Source organism: Sodiomyces alkalinus, assembly GCF_003711515.1.
Source record: "Sodiomyces alkalinus F11 unplaced genomic scaffold SODALscaffold_2, whole genome shotgun sequence".
NCBI classification, from domain to species: domain Eukaryota; kingdom Fungi; phylum Ascomycota; class Sordariomycetes; order Glomerellales; family Plectosphaerellaceae; genus Sodiomyces; species Sodiomyces alkalinus.
This window is the reverse complement of record NW_021167080.1, coordinates 2,995,604-3,013,689: the sequence shown is the minus strand read 5'-3', so window position 1 is coordinate 3,013,689 and position 18,086 is coordinate 2,995,604. Positions and strand designations below refer to the sequence as shown.

The 18,086-nt window shown below is 55.0% G+C and overlaps 4 protein-coding genes across 4 annotated transcripts; 2 read left to right on the top strand and 2 right to left on the bottom strand.

Annotated features, from left to right (window-relative positions):
- Positions 1-857: 857 nt before the first annotated feature.
- On the top strand, positions 858-2,870 carry SODALDRAFT_330484 (PLC-like phosphodiesterase). Its single transcript, XM_028611206.1, has one exon. It carries the CDS (start codon positions 1,351-1,353, stop codon positions 2,518-2,520), a length of 1,170 nt encoding a protein of 389 aa, XP_028468549.1. The 5' UTR covers positions 858-1,350; the 3' UTR covers positions 2,521-2,870.
- A 1,460-nt stretch (positions 2,871-4,330) lies between these two features.
- Positions 4,331-7,867, bottom strand: SODALDRAFT_245722 (hypothetical protein; the record flags this gene model as incomplete). The annotated part of the gene is made up of 3 exons (XM_028607395.1): positions 4,331-4,443; positions 4,492-5,154; positions 5,188-7,867. Coding segments are annotated over 3 exons (3,456 nt in total), but the record flags the coding sequence as incomplete, so codon positions are not given.
- A 112-nt stretch (positions 7,868-7,979) lies between these two features.
- SODALDRAFT_356751 (hypothetical protein) lies at positions 7,980-11,756 on the bottom strand (the record flags this gene model as incomplete). Its single annotated transcript, XM_028613938.1, has 9 exons — positions 7,980-8,081; positions 8,160-8,253; positions 8,312-8,339; positions 8,463-8,525; positions 8,665-8,714; positions 9,268-9,354; positions 9,599-11,229; positions 11,418-11,624; positions 11,742-11,756. 9 exons carry the CDS (start codon positions 11,754-11,756, stop codon positions 7,980-7,982), a joined length of 2,277 nt encoding a protein of 758 aa, XP_028468547.1.
- Positions 11,757-13,837: 2,081 nt separating this feature from the next.
- On the top strand, positions 13,838-17,643 carry SODALDRAFT_330481 (DUF221-domain-containing protein). The gene is made up of 4 exons (XM_028611205.1): positions 13,838-14,328; positions 14,413-14,539; positions 14,635-16,277; positions 16,360-17,643. The coding sequence occupies exons 1-4, from the start codon at positions 14,265-14,267 to the stop codon at positions 17,154-17,156; spliced, it is 2,631 nt and encodes an 876-aa protein (XP_028468546.1). The 5' UTR covers positions 13,838-14,264; the 3' UTR covers positions 17,157-17,643.
- The last annotated feature ends 443 nt before the right edge of the window (positions 17,644-18,086 follow it).

Below are 18,086 nucleotides of genomic sequence, written 5' to 3'. Positions count from 1 at the left end.
ATAGATATTAGGAGTCTATTTATTTTATTATAGGCCGATAACGGTTAGGGCGCTAGGTAGGCTTAGCCGTAGATTAGCCGGTATATATTTAATATTATATACCTAAAGGTCTTAATAGATTCTTCTTAGCGGTTACTTTTACGGACGTAGTAGTCTATAATAGTAACTAGCTAATCAGAAACACGTTTAGGATTCTTTATTATATAGTCTATACTAAGGGTAGATAAAGTAACGAAGTAAACTACCTATTCCCGCCGCACCGTAAATATAAAAACAAAATAACCGTAAACCCTTTACAAAATAATAAAGTAAAAAAAGCTATCTTAATTATCCGCCGGGATACTATTCTTTAGGGCAGCGATTATATTCTTATAGCACTAGATTAACTACTTCATCTATGCTATCGTTATACCGGTAAGGAGTATTATAGCTAGCACTTCGATATTACTAAAGGTTATTACGGGCGGGGCGATAAGCGGGGCAATAAGCGCGGACGTGGCGGGCGTAGGCGTGGCGGGCGTAGGCGTAGCGGGTATAGCGGTAGCCGTATTTATACCCGACGTACCGGCGATAGTTATCATAGTCCGGGGGGGGGCGAGCTTAGCGGCGTTGCCCGTAGGGCAACCTGCTAAGCTCGTGGTCTATAGACTCTCTCAACTCAATAACCCCTTTGTATTCCATCTTTGTTTCCCTCCGGCTACATCTCCTTATAACGGTGCCGCTCAGGATATTGGTTTCTGAATAACACTACACGTGTACAGATTACCTCCATTGCAAGTGGGAGGGAGCTTGTTTACCCAACGGTTGTGGGTACTACAGTGGTTACAGTGGTAGCGCCTAAATAACCGAAGCGGTCGCCACGATATGACTACCTAAAGTGCTTCGGTCTTTGTGTCAGGCCACTGTAGTCAGGTACGTATAGCTGATCGTCGAGGCTGAGGTAAACTAAGGTACGTACCTACCTAGGTACGAATAAGCAATAAGCTACCTCACCCGAGGCCAGAGAGGATCACAACTGCGTATTCCTCAAGCAACACCATCCTCCAGCCTCGTGCACCTCGCTCCTACTTCTTGGCAACTACGATCGTACTAGATTCGTAGGTATCTTGTCTTAAGGGGACTTTCCCCGAAGACAAATCTTGCCAGAGGAGCTGAGCGAGGCGTTGATGGAAGATCTCTCAATCTCGGAACGTTCAGCAACGACAACTCTCTCATCTCGTCCCACCTCACGTTGTCATCCTCATGTCCATCGTTTATCTTTGCGATATGGTGCGATGTAGATGAACTGTTGATGATCCAGTTTGATTCTAGACCTTCTTATCTTATTGTTTCTTTTCTCCCTAGACCGGCATGGCGGTGCGAACGGGCATTTCAAAGCGGTCCTACTACTTCCCCGTCTTCTCCCTCTTCACAACAGTCGTCCTCATCTTCGTGCTCTTCTCCTCCCTCCTCTCCTTAGACCCATGCCTCTTCCCCGGCAAGAGCCACTGTTACAGGGGCTACCACTCCGAATACTCGTTCGACATCGACCGCGTCGACGTCGACCACTCCTCCTGGATGCAATCCCTCCCAGACGAGACGAACCTCACCAGCCTCTCCATCCCCGGCACCCACGACACACTGACCTTCGACATCTGGGACGAGACGTACCAATGCCAGAACCACAACCTGGCCGCCCAGCTCCGGGCCGGCATGCGCTACCTCGACGTCCGCGGCCGGCTCACCAACAACTCGATCCTCATCTACCACGCCGACAGGTACACCGGGTACACCCTCGCCGACGTGCTGCTGGCCGTCTTCGGCTTCCTGGACGAACACCCCAGCGAAACCATCGTCATGCGCCTCAAGGAAGAGGGCAGGCCCTACGGCCAGAACGACCGCACCTTCGAGGAGGCCTTTGCATACTACCTCCACAACGCCACCGCCACCGCCAGCGGCGCGCAGGACCATTTCTACATGCCCGAGAGCTTCTTCCCGCTGCCCACGCTGGGGGCGCTCCGCGGCAAGATTCTGCTCTTGCAGAATTTCCCCACCGCCACCTCGTCGTCGTCCTCTTCGGTGGAGCAAGGCAAACCCCGCAATTCGACGTCAGGACCCGAGCCCAGGCCTGGGTCAGGACGCTACGGCCTCGTATGGGACTCGGACGCCATGGTCCTCGAAGACCTCTGGATCATCCCCAGCCTCCAACACCTCGACCTGAAATGGGACGCCGTCGAGGCCGCCCTCGTCCGCGCCGCCAACGGCTCCACCCCCGCCGGCAAGGCCGACGACGCGCTGTACCTCTCCCACCTCAGCGCCTCGGTCGGCGTCCTGCCCATCGAGGCCGCGGCCGGCTCGCGCGACGGATCCGTCGTCGGCATGAACGGCCGCACCGGACGCTGGTTGGTGGAGCAGGCGCCGTCTCACCGTGGCAGGACCGGCATCGTCATTATGGACTTCCCTGGACAAGACCTCGTCGGTGCTGTTCTCGAACGGAATGCGGTCTTGGCGGACGGGGCGTGGTCGAAGCGGGGGTTGTGAGACTGGGGGGGAGGGGTGGAGGGGCTTTTTGTCGATCCGAAAATGGATTGACAAAGAACGCAACGAACTAGGGAAAGAAAAAAATACGAATACTCCGCTTGCGGAATAGGTAGGTAGAAAACTATTATTCGACTAGACGACGGAGAACAGTCATTGCCGTCATGCATCGTATAGATTTGCCAAGATTTATCCCAACGCGGCTCGGGGGTTTCCCCTTTTCCCGCTCCGCCGAGGACGATCGACACTGCGACTCGTTTCGTATTATTTAAGGGTGTGTTCATCTGCTGGTTTCTATTTCCCGATCGATCCGCAGAGCCTCGAGAGATCGGATCGACGTCTTTAATTTCGGGGGAGTCCTCGATTTAAGATGACCTTGACAAAAAAAAGGGGGGGGGGGGGGGTCCGGGACATTGATCCCTATCCCGCGAGACTTAAACGTAGTGAAACGACCGTCCCAGTCCAGAAACGAAGGTACCATATTCGCCCTCGAGCCAACGAAATATAAAGGGACCCAGAAGAGTTTTATTATTGTTGATACTGGATCCTTGGCCATCTAATATTCGGCCCCTGGCTGTGAGCCTCCAAAGAAAGGATGTAGAATACAGAACATGGGTGCGTCAGCCCCAGTCTTTGGATATCTCCTGATCATTAATGGATTGCTTCGTGGAGATGCCATATGTCAGGGTCCAACAAGGTAGAGTTCCGCCAAAACTATGACAAAGACAAAAGAGATGCAACTGACGCATGACGCCGCGAGAAGGACGATCTTCTCCCTCCAGGACCTCTCGTGGACAGTCACTTTTCGTATAGTAGACACCAATTTCCAGTCCTCGCGAAGGACACGTTGATAAAGTAACCATCTAGTCAGTATGAGGAGGCAGGCGGGATACCCCTACTCAATGGGAGGCGTCCCTAGCAAAAATCGATAGTCTATACTTAGACTTCTTCCACCACTTCCGCTTCAAGCCAGAATTACACCTCGTCGAGATCAAGTCGTAAAATAGAAACCGTCCCCTGGGAACATAAGACGACTTCTTTTCATTGCCGTCGCTTTTGCTATGTTTCAAGGCTTTATAAGAGCATCTGTTTTGTAGTACTATCACATACGACCATACCCACTGGAAAACTCGGGATCCCGTCCGCTCTCCCCTAGATAAGCCAGTGAGGGCCGGATTAGTAGTTGGGTCGGTGACGACCAGCGAATACCCGGTGTTGTATGTTTTTTTGTCCTTTTTTCCCTTCTTTGTCTTCTTTCCCCTCCCCCCCCCCATATCAACCACCCATCTTCTATCAGCAGCAGAAATTCACCACAACGCCAAAAGGAAAATCCCAACGTATTGTACGTATGTGATTTTTGCTGGTTATAATCTGTTCAACATCTTCATCCCTCGACATTGTCGGGACGGGAGAAGGAAACAGTGACATGGGCCACATTGTCATATCAAAGCACACATGGCATTGAGCAATTCTCATCAGATGCTCAATGCTCAATCATTCGCATTCTCATCCCCATATCAATCGCTCTCATATTTGCATCCCTTTCCCTAACTTACATGAACCAACTCATACCTGCTTCAGGTAGTGATATCAATCCATGGATAAACACCTGAGAATATACACAAAACATTGCCATCCAGAAGCCGGTAATGACAAAAAACGCCCCCTTCAGATAATATCCTCCCATGACGTTCCTGAAATCCCATCATCCCTGACAACCTTTGGGGATGTCCCAAAAAAAAAAGACTCTCGCTTTTCTCGCCGGCTACCTGCCCTTCCCGCTCCGTATCGACTTGGAGGGACTGCTCTCCCTACTCCCCTCCCTACCCTTCGTCTCGAAACTCTCCACCATCTCCAGCACCTTGGTCCGCGGCCTCGCAAACCGCACAGCCTCCGCCGTGTGAATCGTAGCCGAGTGTCGCCCGTCTCCGGTTACCGACGACCCACCGTCCCCGAACGACTCTCCCCCGGGACTGGTGTCTCCTAGACCGGCATCGCCGCTCCCGCCGGAGCCTCGTCGTGCCGCGCCCTCTTCTGGCGAGGGCACCTGCAACAGCGTCGGCCTGGTCCGCTCTGGCGCCGGGGACCAGGGGTCGTCTGCCCTTCCGGAGCCCTTGGCATTTCCCAAGACGAGGGGAGCCGCAGGTCCCACGTTGGTATTGATCTTCTCGAGACTCGGCATTTGCTTACGGATGCGCAATGGCTCCGGCTTTGAGGACGATTCCTCGGACAGCATGACCCTCTTTTCCGGGTCCACCATTTCCGCCTCCCCTTCCTGCCGGTCGAGGTCCGTCTCGTCGCCGTTAACGACGCGCAGTCTTTCTCGCGGAACAGTGAACACCACCTGCACCAGCCTCTTCTCAATCTCCTTCTCAATGTCCCAGTCGTCTTCTAGCCCTCCGCCTTCGCCATCATATGCCGGTCCCCGTGAGGCCTCACCTCTTGCCGTCTTCTCGCTCGCATGCTCCCCCGCACCGTCGACTCCCCAGCCTCGCCTGCCCTGTTTCCGTCGCAGCAACTCGCCGCCTCCGATATTGGACAGCCCGAGAACGCGGGGCTCATAGGTGGTTGAGATTTCGTCCTGCCCATCTAGTGACCGGCGTGAGGGGCCGACGCTGCTCCCGCTGCTGCCGCTCCCTTCTTCACCCGCGGCGCTCTTGTCTCCTCGACCTGGCCGCCCTGCACCGCCTCCGGCACTGAACACACGTCGTATGCTGCCAAGCCACCCCTGCTGACGGCGAGGTTTGCTCTTGCTGGGGCTTCCGGGAACGAGGATATCGTCCTCATCGTCTCCGCCCGGGTAACTGTCTCCGCGACGGTGTTGTTGATGACCCTCCCGCTCCTCCGTCCCTTGCAGAAGCGATGGACCCTCAGCCTGGAGGGCTCCGAAGCCAGTTGTAGCAGTTGTGAAGGTGTTGGTGCTGCCACTCGAATTGGAGCCGGAGGTCCCGACACGGTCGTCGTTGTTGGTGTTTGCTCCTGTTGTAGCAGCGGCGGCAGCGGCGGCGTTGGCCCCTGCCAGGAGCGAGCGCGAGACCAAGCTACTTAGAGCACTGCGGTTTGAGTCCGAGAGCCCACTAGCTGAGCGCTCGATATCGTCTACCCCAGACGGTAAAGGCGTAGACGCGGCGGAACGCATGGAAGGCCGCCGTGTCGGCGAGTCGCGGAGGTTGATACCACCAGTGCGGGAGCGGGGCGGTATTTGCGCGAGGAGGGCCTCGGCCGCGTCTATATCGGATTTCCAGTCTTGGACTTCAGGGTCGATCCGGTGGCGCTGCAGGTCTCTCTCGGGACTGGGCGTGGCGCTGGCGCGGGTGGGCGGGAAGTACGTGGCCGGGGCAGACGTCAAGCCTGCTGTAGGCGTGGCGAACGGATCGGAATAAGTAGGCGAGGTAGGCGTGCCGGGCGTAGCGTGGGGGACGCGAGCATTCACAGCATTCTTAGCCTGCTCAGCAGGGTCGTCCGGATCCTCTTCATCGGCCTCGTAAATCGGGTGAATGTGACCCGGGCTCGTTAAACTGCCTGGGTGGGATAAGGCGGGCTGATAGGCACCTCGTGCCGCCCGGGGGACTGGCTTGCGCGGAGCAAACAACGCAGGGGCGGGTTGTCTTCCGTAACCGCCCAGCGAGCTGCGGCTGCTTCGGAGCGTCTCGTACCCGAGGGATCTGCCCCCTACCAGGTCATACGGCCCGCGGCCGCCGACATACCAGGACTGTTGAGACCAATGGTCATCCCTTTCCATCATCTCATCATCGTCGTGCAGGAATCGGCTTGCGTCCTGAGCTAGGCCCCGGACCGTGTCCTCGCGGTTTTTTCTCTTCAGTCGCCTCCTATAGCAGAACCAGACCAAGATGGCTCCGATGATGGCGAGAGACCCAATACCAATACCCACGCCGAGGCCAATGGTCCGGATGCGGTCGTTGTCGTTTGCGCCGCCGCTGCTCGAGTCCGGGCTGCCGTGGTCCCGTCCAGTATATGCAGGGTTTTCGTAGCTGGCGCCCCAGGACATGGACGTTAGATTCAGAAACCGAGGTGATCCGCGGCTACTCCGTCTCTCGAGTCTCTCATCAGAATTCGTCATCTCATATCCACCGTAGACCATCATGACGTTACCGGGGAGCAGTGCGGCACCGTGGCCGTAAAGGGCAGGACCGTCCGGCTGGCTACCAGGAATCTCCCACGTCCACTCCCCGTATGAGTCGCCGATCCTGAGCATGGCGAGTTGGGGGTAAGCCGCCTGCGAGACGCTGCCAACCCAGCCTCCAAGTATAATCAGCGCATCTCCCTCTTCGTTTAGTATAGCGGTGTGGCCAGACCGGCTGTCCACGCTGTGCCACACGTCCCGGTCAGCGAGATTCTTGACGGCCAGTTCGAGGCCAAGATCGTCGTCGGCATTGTCGTTCTGGATGGGTTCATTGATGTCCAGGAATGACCACGACTCCTCGGGTAGGCTCCAGATGGCAGCCGTGCTCATATTGATAAAAGCGTGCTCTGTGTGGCCGCCAAGCATGACGTAACGTTTATTTTGCACCAGCGTATCCGACCTATTGGCAATGGAGGGCGTGAGAGCCGTAAAGGTGAAGCCGGCAGCCGGAAAGGCGGGGCCCCTAGCTGCGAGGAAGGACACCTCATAACCCCCGCGAGATCCGTCCTGGGTCCGGGTAAAGCGGACCATCCGGTTCGAATAGGTCCCGTTGGATTGCCAAGTTGACGGGTCTGCGGTTGGCGATGAACACATGCCGCCATACGAGTACAAAACAGGTTCGGACATTCTGGGGCTCCAATCCGAGGAGAAGCTTATGCCGGCGCCCAGGAAATGCGGCACCGGCTGGATGGAACCATCCTGATCTTCAGTTATGTCGACCCGGCGCTTCGCCCAGACGCCCTCTGTCGACGACAGACCCAGGCCGGTAGGCGTGTATGTCCACACGTTGTAGTCGGTCGGGGACTGGCAGTCTCCCGCTTGGACGACGAGGGTGCCGTTGTCGGTCAGGCTCGGCAGGAAAGTGGTCGTGTTGGATAATTCATCGACAAAGGGCAGGCTGGAGGAGACGAGTTCGAGGCTTGTGTCGCTGTCGACGGCGGTAGAGATGTTGAGGGAAAGAAGCTCGACCGCGGGCTTATCGCCGACGCTCCTGTCGCTGGGGGTAAAGATATAGACCAAGTCGGAATCGACCCCGCTGAAATTGCTGCTTTCGGGAGCAATGGCTAAAAGCTCGGGAAGGAGAATAGTGGTGGGGATGTACGGAAACTTCTGCGCAGCCAAGGGTGGAGCGGAGATGGCGAGCAGAAACAGAGCTAGTCGCGGCAAAAGCCTGGCCGGTCGAGACGCTGTGCCGCTGGGCGCCGCGGGTGACGGCGACACCGCCGGTAACGACATGCTGCGTACTGCCGAGTGATGGTCTTTCTTCGGTTACCTCGATCGTAAGAGCAGTGCCCGGCGATTTGTCAACACATGGCTCTTAGTGTTTGCCTGTTGCGGATGCGTCGTGGCGGCGGTGTCGGCGGTTCTTGTTCGCCAGTCGGTTGTCGTCGTCGTCGTCGTCGGCGTCGCTTTTGTGTCGCTATCGCTGTGGTTGTAGTTGCTTGGATGATCTTTCTACCGCCCTAAGCCTTGTGGTCTGGCGCTTAGAGGAAGGAACGAAGATGGTGGCAGCACCACGAGTAGGTCGTAACTGGTGATGTAGAAAGCGCAGACTCAGCAAGCCTTCATGACGGGGCTGCCTTCGCAAGCCGCTTGTGTCGGTTCCGTTAGAGAGATTCAAGAATGGATAAGACAATCATAAGGTAAGACAGCGGAGGCGAAAGACCCAAGAAGCGGCCTGATCAGGACAAGAAAAGAAAAAAGAAAAACGTGGCTGTATGATACGGAGTGGAAAGGACACTGCAAAAAGGGACCAGTGGAAGATATTTGGAAGTGCACAACACAACAGGGCAAGACATACATACAGATGAAGTGGGGATCAAGGCAAATGCAAATGCACGGAGTCGACGAGTCGAGAACGTGTCTACGGAGCAGAATCAGGCAGGGTTCGACCAAATCAAGAGACCACCAAGTTTGTAGATGAGCCAATGGTTGCAGGCAGGAAGGTAGGACTAAAGCCCGTCGAGTCCTATCCGAGTCCATCCGAGTCTATCCAAGCCCACCTGCATCTTTGACCTCTTGACCTCCCATCGTGCCTTCTAGGACGGTGCCACTGAGTGGAAGATAGAGCAGGAGCGTTTGTTTTGATGCAGCACCGTTCCTTCTGTTGTTAGAGCAACGACCCACTATAGCATTATCGGAGCATTATGAATGGCTATAACCCCGCTGCATGTGGTCATAGCCCTTGTCAGGGGCCCTTATCGTGCCCCACCTCCGGTCAGTTAGTCCTTCCTTCTGAAAAGAGCGATACGGTCGGTCGGCTAGAAGTTGTTGATTTCAGGAAAAACTAATAGACTACCAGATACAGGGAGGAGTAAAATAAGTAGCCACCCTAGGGGTGGTTACGTAACCACCCTAACACTTCCTTCAGATTTCTTTCCTTCAGGTGGTTTTCACCGACTCTCCTCCCAGGACGTACGTTGTACTCCGTATGAAGTACCTAGTACGGAGTAATCAACAGCAAACAAATGGGCACCAAATAAAGGAAGGTGGCTCGTCCAGCTTATTTTCTGGTCACCAAGGGGCTCCGGGGACAACTTGTGAGCTGGACAGTACGGAGTACTCCGTACTTTGTACATTGGGATGAAAGGGCAAACAAGCAGAACGATGCCTCCTCATCATGTTGCGAAATGTCATCATGACCTTTCGTTGTGCCAGAGGGGAGGGGGGTAAGGTACTTCTTCAAGACGAGCCTGAGAAACGAATCGAAGAAAAAAAGAAAAAGAAAAAGAAAAAACGGCCGAAGTTCCATTTTTCAGAAATCCACAAGAACGTATTCCGGTAAATTAACATGTCTCATACGAAGCACAATAAATTCATTCTATCCCGCATGAGGCCTCAAATACACCAACGCGTGCATACATTCCTAAATCCCAATAGCGCCAACCCTCTTCTTAACGGAGACGGACAGCCCAAGATGCTTAAGCCGATGGCTACGTCGAGGTACCCGTGGGCTGCGCGGTGGTGCCGGTCTCGGCAGCAGGGTCGCCACCGTCGGCCGCCTTCTCCATGGAACCCAGGTGCTTGTGATACTTGGCAGGCAGCTTCTTGCGAAGGTTCTCCATCGTATCTTGCATCTTCTTATACCGGATCGCCAGGTCGGCAGCGCGGGCCTCCAGGACCCTGGCCCCGTCTTCCGTCGCTGCGGCCCCGTAATATTCCTCGTATATCTGCCTGGCGAACCGCAGGTTCTGCAGCTCGCCGTCGAGCAGCCGCGTCTTGGACTCCAGGGTGTCCCTCTTCTTGGCGAGCTCCATGTTGGCAATCTCCGTCTTGGTCGCCTTGTCCAGCTTGTCGACGTACTTGCGCTCCCAGTCCGACGTCCGCGCCGGCCACGTGGGCGTCACCACCGACACCACCTTGGGCGCCTCCTCCAGCCGCACCGTCTCCGCCGTCCCGGGGAGCTCGCCGTGCGCCGGCAGGATGAAGATGGGGCTGCGCGTCTTGCCCCGGAGCCGGATGAACCGCGTCTTGGCGTCCCACGCCACCAGCCCGCGGTCGTACACGTCCCCGCCGCGCCGCTCGCGCCACATCCGCTCCCCCATCACGCCGCGCTGCTTCCAGATCCGCTCCTTGGGCTCGATCAGCGCTTCCTGTCGGTCCAGCACGCGGTGGATGTGCTCGAACACGTCATCGCCGGAATTGCAGAGAATCCACCGGTCCTGCGGATACCCGATCTCCCGTCCCAGGTGGAGGTTGTCGTTGTCTCCTCGTCCGCTTCCCGCGGCGCCGCCCGAGCCGGCCGTCTTGGACAGCGTCTGCAGCGGGATGGCCGCTTCGCCCTTGAGCGCATCCAGCGCCTGCGCGTACGACAGCTCCAGCTCGTGCATGCGGCCCACCAGGTGCTGGTTGAACAGGAGCCACTGGCCCAGCAGCGTGTTGCGCGCCGCCTCCATGTCCTCCCTGTCGGCCTCGGCGTCCGTGGGCAGCAGCGACATGAGCCCCCCCGTGGCGCTGTACTCGTGGTCCAGGATCTCGAGGCACTCGTTGGCGTGCATGGTCAGCGCCGCGTGGTTGGCGTACGGCCGGACCTTCTGGCCGCCCGGGTACTGCTCGACCTGGCGGCTCAGGGTCAGGGGGCAGTGGTGCGCCACGCCCCCGACGTCCGTCTGCGCCGCCACTTGGTTCATCAGCTCGACCAGGGGCTTGTGGTGCCACTCGTCGTCGGTGTGGTATGGTGTCGAGAGGTCGTCGAGCCAGTCGAACGCCTCGTTTTCCCTGAACCGCCGCACCGCGTGGCCGCCAGCAGCGTGATTCTTGCCGTCGACCTCGCCGAAGCTGGTGCTGACGGAAATCTGCCGGATGAGAATCGCGAGGGCCTGGGCGTGCTTCTTCAACGCCAGGAGTGTGGGGGCCACGCCTGTGGTCGAGAAGTAGCTGCAGTTCAGATGGGAGAGAAGCTGGGCGTCCATCTCCGTCACCTGACCGTACCGTGAAACGTATTCCGCGGCATAGGGCGTCTTGGGAATCGCTCCGTTGACGGGAGTAAATGTGTTTGAAGCCATTGTTCTTCCTCGCAACTTCGGTGTGACGCTGGTGATGCGTTGAATCTTGGGGTCTCTCAGGCTCTAGCTTGAGGGTTCCAGGAGTATCGACTTTGGCGTTATGGCTGCTCTACTCACGAATCAAAGAGTTGACGAAGAAGAGCAAAACATAAAAGAGAGTGAGAGTGTCCGAGGAGGTGGAAAGCATTGTTTATGACCACGATGATGTTCTATTGATACCTAGGCTCTTTGAATTCTCTTGCCATTCCCACGGCCACGCCAACAAAGGAGCAGGTACGGTTCCGGCCAAGTCCACAAGAAGGGACAAAGGAGGCTGCGTAGGGAGGCCATCGCAATGCCTTGACGACAACAAAGGACGGGATGGGCTCACAAAGGAACAGCCAGAAACCGAGACTCGGTTTTTTGGCCCAAGAGAAATGATATGCTGCAATACGGATACTGCTCCCCCATTTGACCGGCTTGGGGAGGAAAGGGATGAGAGGGGTCACGTTGAAAAAAGAAATGAAAAAAAAAAGAAAAGAAAAAGGGATGGTGTCCGTTGTTCGTGTATCCGTCCGCGACTCTAAGCCCCTCACATCATTCGAGACCATGGATGGTCGGAAGAGTCTAACCGTCCAGGAATCAATGTTGTAAGGAATCTCCAGTATCTTCGATACCTATTACATGAATGTTATACGGTATCTAGGTACACTTATACTCCGTAATCGTCGCAGTTCGTTCACGTAGACCGAGAACTATCGGTACACCGGTTGGGGCTGACCGCTTGGGGAGACCTACGTGTGGATATCTTCCTCGACCATCAAGCAGATCGGGCATGATAAGCTGGAAGGTAGCAGCCAACTGTCAACCCAAAATACGGTAGGTACGGGGACCAATGAGGAGAGCCTGTACTTAGACTTTGGCAGTTTTGTTTCTGAATTTTGCATGATGGGGAGCAGAACGCCGAGAACTGCGCCCCAAGGGTGCAGCAATGAAGATCACATAGGGGCATTCTATGGGGAATGGAAAGGAAAACGAATGCAGGAGATAGTACCGTGTTGGATTCGAGTCGTCGAGAATCAGCAAAGATGATCTTGAGAGTCGCTGGGTCGAAGGGTGCGTTGGTACACTCTCGTTGCTTGTGTTATGAAAATTAACACGTGAGGACAGACGAAGTGGAAGGGTCACAGGAGATAGGTAGGTAGAGCAAAACAGGGACGGAAAAGCCGAGCGGCTGGCTGGCTGGATAACAGTAGTGTATGTACATGTTTTTTTTTTTTGGAGATGCGATGACGTACTCCGTAGGAAATGCACATCGTACGGTTTACATGTTTCTCTGTACATGTCACCATCAGCCGCCATCGGTGAGACGAGAGGAAATGCGGTCAACAAGAGCATCCGTACTCCCTCGCATCGTTTCGAAATCGTCGAGGCTGGTCGTTTATGGTTGCATCCCAAACCGCGGACAAAGCGAGCGGTTGCTGTGATTTAACTATAGCGAGCTGAAAACATCACGGTGGCCAAGGGGAGTTTCATTGAAAAGGGAGAATAATAAGCAGCCACAGAAGGTCGAGAACAAACTGAAGCGCAGGCATAGGGAAAGGGAAAAGGCAAGAAATGGAGATAAAAAAAAGAAAACGACCGGGTGGGGAGGTGGGGGGCCGTTGGACAAGGTTGGAGCTAATATGGGCCAATCATGTTACGTCATGGATGCAGGATTCAGCAGGGCAGGCATCGTCTGCTCGTCTCCTGGTACATGGTACATGCAATCGATATACGGAGTATCTTATGTACCTTAGGTACCTTACACAGACAAGACATGTACATCGGAGAGCCATGGTAGGTAACCAGGCATTTGCTCGCTTCCTACCTATTCTGCAGCTAAATGCGCGTGGAGTGCAGCGGGGTTCCGTAAAGAATACCACCTCGACTCTGGTTTTCTCGTATCAAGCTCTTGAAACTTGACGTCGTCTGTCTACCTATTCCTTGGTTTGAAGAATGATGGGCGTTCTGTTTTGTCCTGGCGAACACGGAAATACCTAATTACACGTACTTCTGAATCACATAAGGTACCTTACCAATACGTGTACCCTGTTTGTTTTGGCGTTATGGTGGACGACGGGAAAGGGGAAGCCCAGTGGAACAGCGTGGCGTCACTTGTCTGGTCAACGACTCGACGGTAGGTAGTGTAAAAACAAAAGAGAGACACCCCAGCTGAGACAGTGATTTCCGCCGTCATCAAAATAATAAAGCACATACATAGGCGCAGTGGCCTGACCCTAAGGTACCGACTAAATGAGTCTGGCTAACCAGTCAGTGCTTGAGTCGCGCGACACCCGCCTACTGCGCACTATCTGAGTAGTTTATCCCTTCTTCGCCTGAATTTCGATTTCTCCGCCATGCATTACGTGTCGCAGCCGACGATCTCCTACGCCGTTTTCCCACACTGGTGTGATATGTACACTTTTGGTCGCCGATGTCTTGGTTTGTTTGTTATTACCTTAAAGTACCTACCTTGGGGTCAGATCGTTCGCGGCGGCTAGGTATTCCCTCCCAGTCTCTCTACCCTTCCTTTTCTCCCAACGACAAGCCTTTACGTATGAGAACCCCTCCAGAGTACCGAGACAGGATGAATACCCGATCAGCATCCCCCATAAAAATTGATCTACCGGTACATATCCGTAACTTTATCTGTACTCCGTACATGTAGAGGACCCGCTCAGAACCAGTTCCATGGTACTTCATAGATCCAGACCTCTGCAGTAGCGACCCTTACCCACCTACAACGTACCTTACCTTACGGGAGAATAATATTAGGTACATAGCGTCTGCTAGTATCCCGTCTACCTTACCTTATCCTACCTACCTTACCTACCTTACCTACTTCCCTCCTCGGCCTTCTTTTTTCCTTCTTCCTTTCCTTTCCCTGAGCCCTGTTTTTCTTCAACCCCCTTCACCACTCGTCCCCGCTTGCCTTGATGCCAGCGAGAGCTTCTGCTTCAGCCCCTCCTGGTCTTCGACTCGATCACAACTGTTGTCCGGCCATACCACTCACTTGATCCCGCCGTTGGGAGCGTGATAGAGCAGCCATAGAGGCAGTGACACCACCTGCTGCCACAATGGGTGTCCTGGAAGCTCGCCAGCAGGCGGCGGACACTGAGTCTCAGGACTCGTCCGTCTCCGGTTCGTACTATATGCCGTCCACCCTGGAAGTTTTGCAATTCGCCGGAAAACTAATCTCTTTTTCTTTTCTCTTGCTCTCCTTAGCTATGGTGTCGACCCTGATCCCCACCCTCATTATCGCCAGCATCTACTTCACCATCTTCCTCGTCCTGCGAAAGAGCCAGCGCAGGTTCTATGCTCCTAGGACCTACATTGGGAGCTTGCGGCAGCAGTATGTCTTTGGTCCTTCTTCCTCTTTGGCCGACTGCGCCCCCGTTACATTTCGTTATGATGTGTCCGCTCGCTAACGAGATCATTCCTCCACAGGGAGCGAACGCCCGCCTTGCCCGGCGGTCTGTTCAATTGGTTCGGCGCCTTTCGAAACATACCCGATTACCATGCACTCCAGCACCAGTCCCTGGACGCGTACCTCTTCCTCCGCTACCTGCGTATCTGCGCCACCATCTGCGTCGTGGGCCTCATCCTGACGTGGCCCGTTCTCTTCGCCGTTAATGCTACTGGCGGTGGCACCCAGGAGGGGCTCAACATGTTGAGCTATAGCAACGTCGATGTCGACTCCCCGCAGGGCAGGAACCGCCTCTATGCCCACGTCTTCCTCGGCTGGCTCTTTTACGGATTTGTCATGTACATGATTCTGCGCGAGTGCATCTTCTACATCAATCTCCGCCAGGCATTCCTGCTCTCCCCCGTCTATGCCAATCGCATCTCCTCGCGCACCGTCCTTTTCACCTCTGTGCCCGAAGACTACCTCGACGAGTTGAAAATTCGCAGGCTCTTCAGTAACTCGGTCAAGAACGTATGGATCGTCGGCGATACGGGCAAGCTGGAAGAGGTCGTCGAGGAGCGTGACAAGACGGCCATGAAGCTGGAGAGTGCCGAGGTGAAGCTCATCAAGTTGGCGAACAAGGAACGCGTTAAATCCCTGAAAAAAGGCGCCGCCGGCCCTGACGAGGCTCCTTCCGCCCCCGCGAGCCACAACGCCGAGGTTGGCCAGGTGGCGGCGCGGTGGGTTCCGAACAAGAAGCGACCTACGCATCGACTTGGCAAGTTCGGCCTGTACGGCAAGAAGGTCGACACCATCGATTGGTGCCGCGACGAGCTACGGAGGCTCATCCCCGAAGCCGCGGCCGCTCAGGCCCAGTTCCGCGCCGGGGACTTCGCCAAGGTCGGCGCCGTCTTTGTCGAGTTTCACACCCAGTCCGATGCCCAGGCCGCCTACCAGGTTCTCACCCACCACCAAGTGCTTCGCATGTCCCCCCGGTACATCGGCGTCCAGCCGGGCGAGGTGCTCTGGAAGTCGCTCAGGATTTCCTGGTGGCAGAAGGTCATCCGCCGATACGCCGTCATTGCCTTCATTACTGCTCTCATCCTCTTCTGGGCCATCCCTACCGCCGCCGTGGGCGCGATCAGTCAGGTCTCGTTCCTCAAGTCACTGTCTTGGCTCGCCTGGCTCGATGCCGTTCCGGAGGTCATCATGGGCGTCATCTCCGGTCTGCTCCCGGCCGTGGCCTTGGCCATCTTGATGTCTCTTGTCCCTGTCGTCATGCGCCTGTGTGCGAAGCTGGCAGGCGAGCCATCTTTGTCGCGGGTCGAGCTCTTCACGCAGAGCGCCTACTTCTGGTTTCAGCTTATCCAGGTTTTTCTGATCACCACCATCTCCGGCTCGGCCGTTGGCGCCGCCCTCGAGATATCTCAGGAACCTGGGAGGATCTTCTCCATCCTCTCGGCGGCTCTTCCTCGGGCGTCTACCTTTTACATTTCCTACTTCATCGTGCAAGGTCTGACTATCGCCTCGGGTGTCGTTTCCCAGGTTGTCGGGTTTATCATATTTAAACTGCTGTACAAGTTCCTGGCGAACACGCCTCGTGCCATGTACAACAAGTGGGCGACGCTCAGCGCCATTTCATGGGGCTCGGTCTTGCCTATCTACACCACCATTTCCGTCATCAGTAAGTTGGCAATTCATTCTGTTCACCGTCACGAGATGGGTTGAAGCGAGGCGATATTATGCTGACAGACTTTTTCGTCAAGGCATTGTGTATGCCGTCATCGCGCCTCTCATGCTCTTCTGGTCGTCTCTCGGTATTTTCCTGTTTTACCTGGCGTATCGATACAACATCCTGTTCGTCACCGACACGATTGTGGACACGCGCGGCCTGATTTACCCTCGCGCACTGAAGCAGCTGTTTGCCGGCGTTTACCTTGCGGAAATCTGCATGGTCGGCTTGTTCGCCGTGTCGCAAGCGTTTGGTCCTCTCGTCCTGATGGTGGCTTTCCTCGTATTCACCCTCTTGTTCCACCTCACCATCTCTAAGGTGCTCGACCCGCTGCTCTACAACCTACCCCGGTCGCTTCAGGTGGAAGAAGAGCTTCTGCTGGCCGGCAGCGACGCGGAAGCTGCGCGGCCCCTTGCCCTGGATGCGAGTAGGAGTGCCAAGGAAGCAGGCGCGGCAAACGGCTCTACTCCCAGCCAGGCCCAGGGCGCGTCCGACAGGCAGGGCAACATGATCACGCGGTTCCTCAAGCCGTGGGTGTATGCCGACTACCACACGCTGCGGCAGCTGGTTCCCCAGGACGCGATTGATTTCGACCAGATGTACTCGGAGCAGGTCGAGCGGGACGCCTACTACCCCCCCTCGGCGACGAGCGCGACGCCTCTCCTCTGGATCCCCTCGGACCCGGCGGGCGTGTCGAAGGACGAGATTGCGTTGACGAGCAAGGTGATTGACATTACGGACGAGGGCTGCACCATTGACGAGAAGAATAAGCTGATCTGGGATGCCGAGGGCGCGCGGCCTCCCATTTGGGATGAGAAGGTTTACTACTAATTGGATACCGCTTTTGGAATTGATGTTTTGGAACAAGCGGCATTGCGATGACATGTCGTGGGTCTCTCAGTAATAGTAATCGCGGACTACCTGTACTATACCATCACCGCCAGAAACCGGGCTATGCGATCTTCATAACGGGACGTATGGATGCATGGATAGTACTGTCTTGACATGACAATCGCTATTTTTACTGGATAGCTAACTTTCGTTCTCATAATGATTCCTTTTTTTATTTTTATTTTTTATTATTTTCTACCCTAGACACTCCTCTCTCTTTATAGGGTTTTCCAGACATTCGTGATATTCGCAGAGGCAAGGCACAAGAGCATCTCTACTTTGGGAGGTTTGTAAGGTAACAACGTGGCGATTTGACAGTTGCCTGTTGTACTCCAGTCCAGGCTATTTATCTGATTGTTTTGACCTGTGCCGATAAACAGCTCGATTGATACTGCGGTAGGCATACGTCTAAAACAAAGAGTAAGAGGCAGCAGAATGTCCCAATCTAGATAGCCAAGGCAGTGGCGGACTTTCTGTGCCTACCTGGTTAGATTTTGGTCTTCAGGCTTGCCTTGGTCGACAATCAAGTCAGACTCAAGCTTGATTCAGAATTTCAGCCTTGCTTGTTATCACCTCAGGCTTCCCAAGTTTGACCTTGAATACTAAGCACATACTTCTCTGGGCTGTTTATTAAACCAATTTTTTCCTTTGTTTCTTTTTTTTCTTATTTTTTCTTTCTTTTCTTCTTCTTCTTCTTCTGTTTCCTAGATCCCTACATATGCAGTTCCTCTCATTTTCCATGCACTTTGTTCATAAGCCCATGAGAGTTTAGGGGCGGACGAAGATATACGGGATAATTATAATGGACATCACAAACAGCCCAGAATCACCTCCGGCACGAGATGGATACGTCACACCGTCAGCCACACC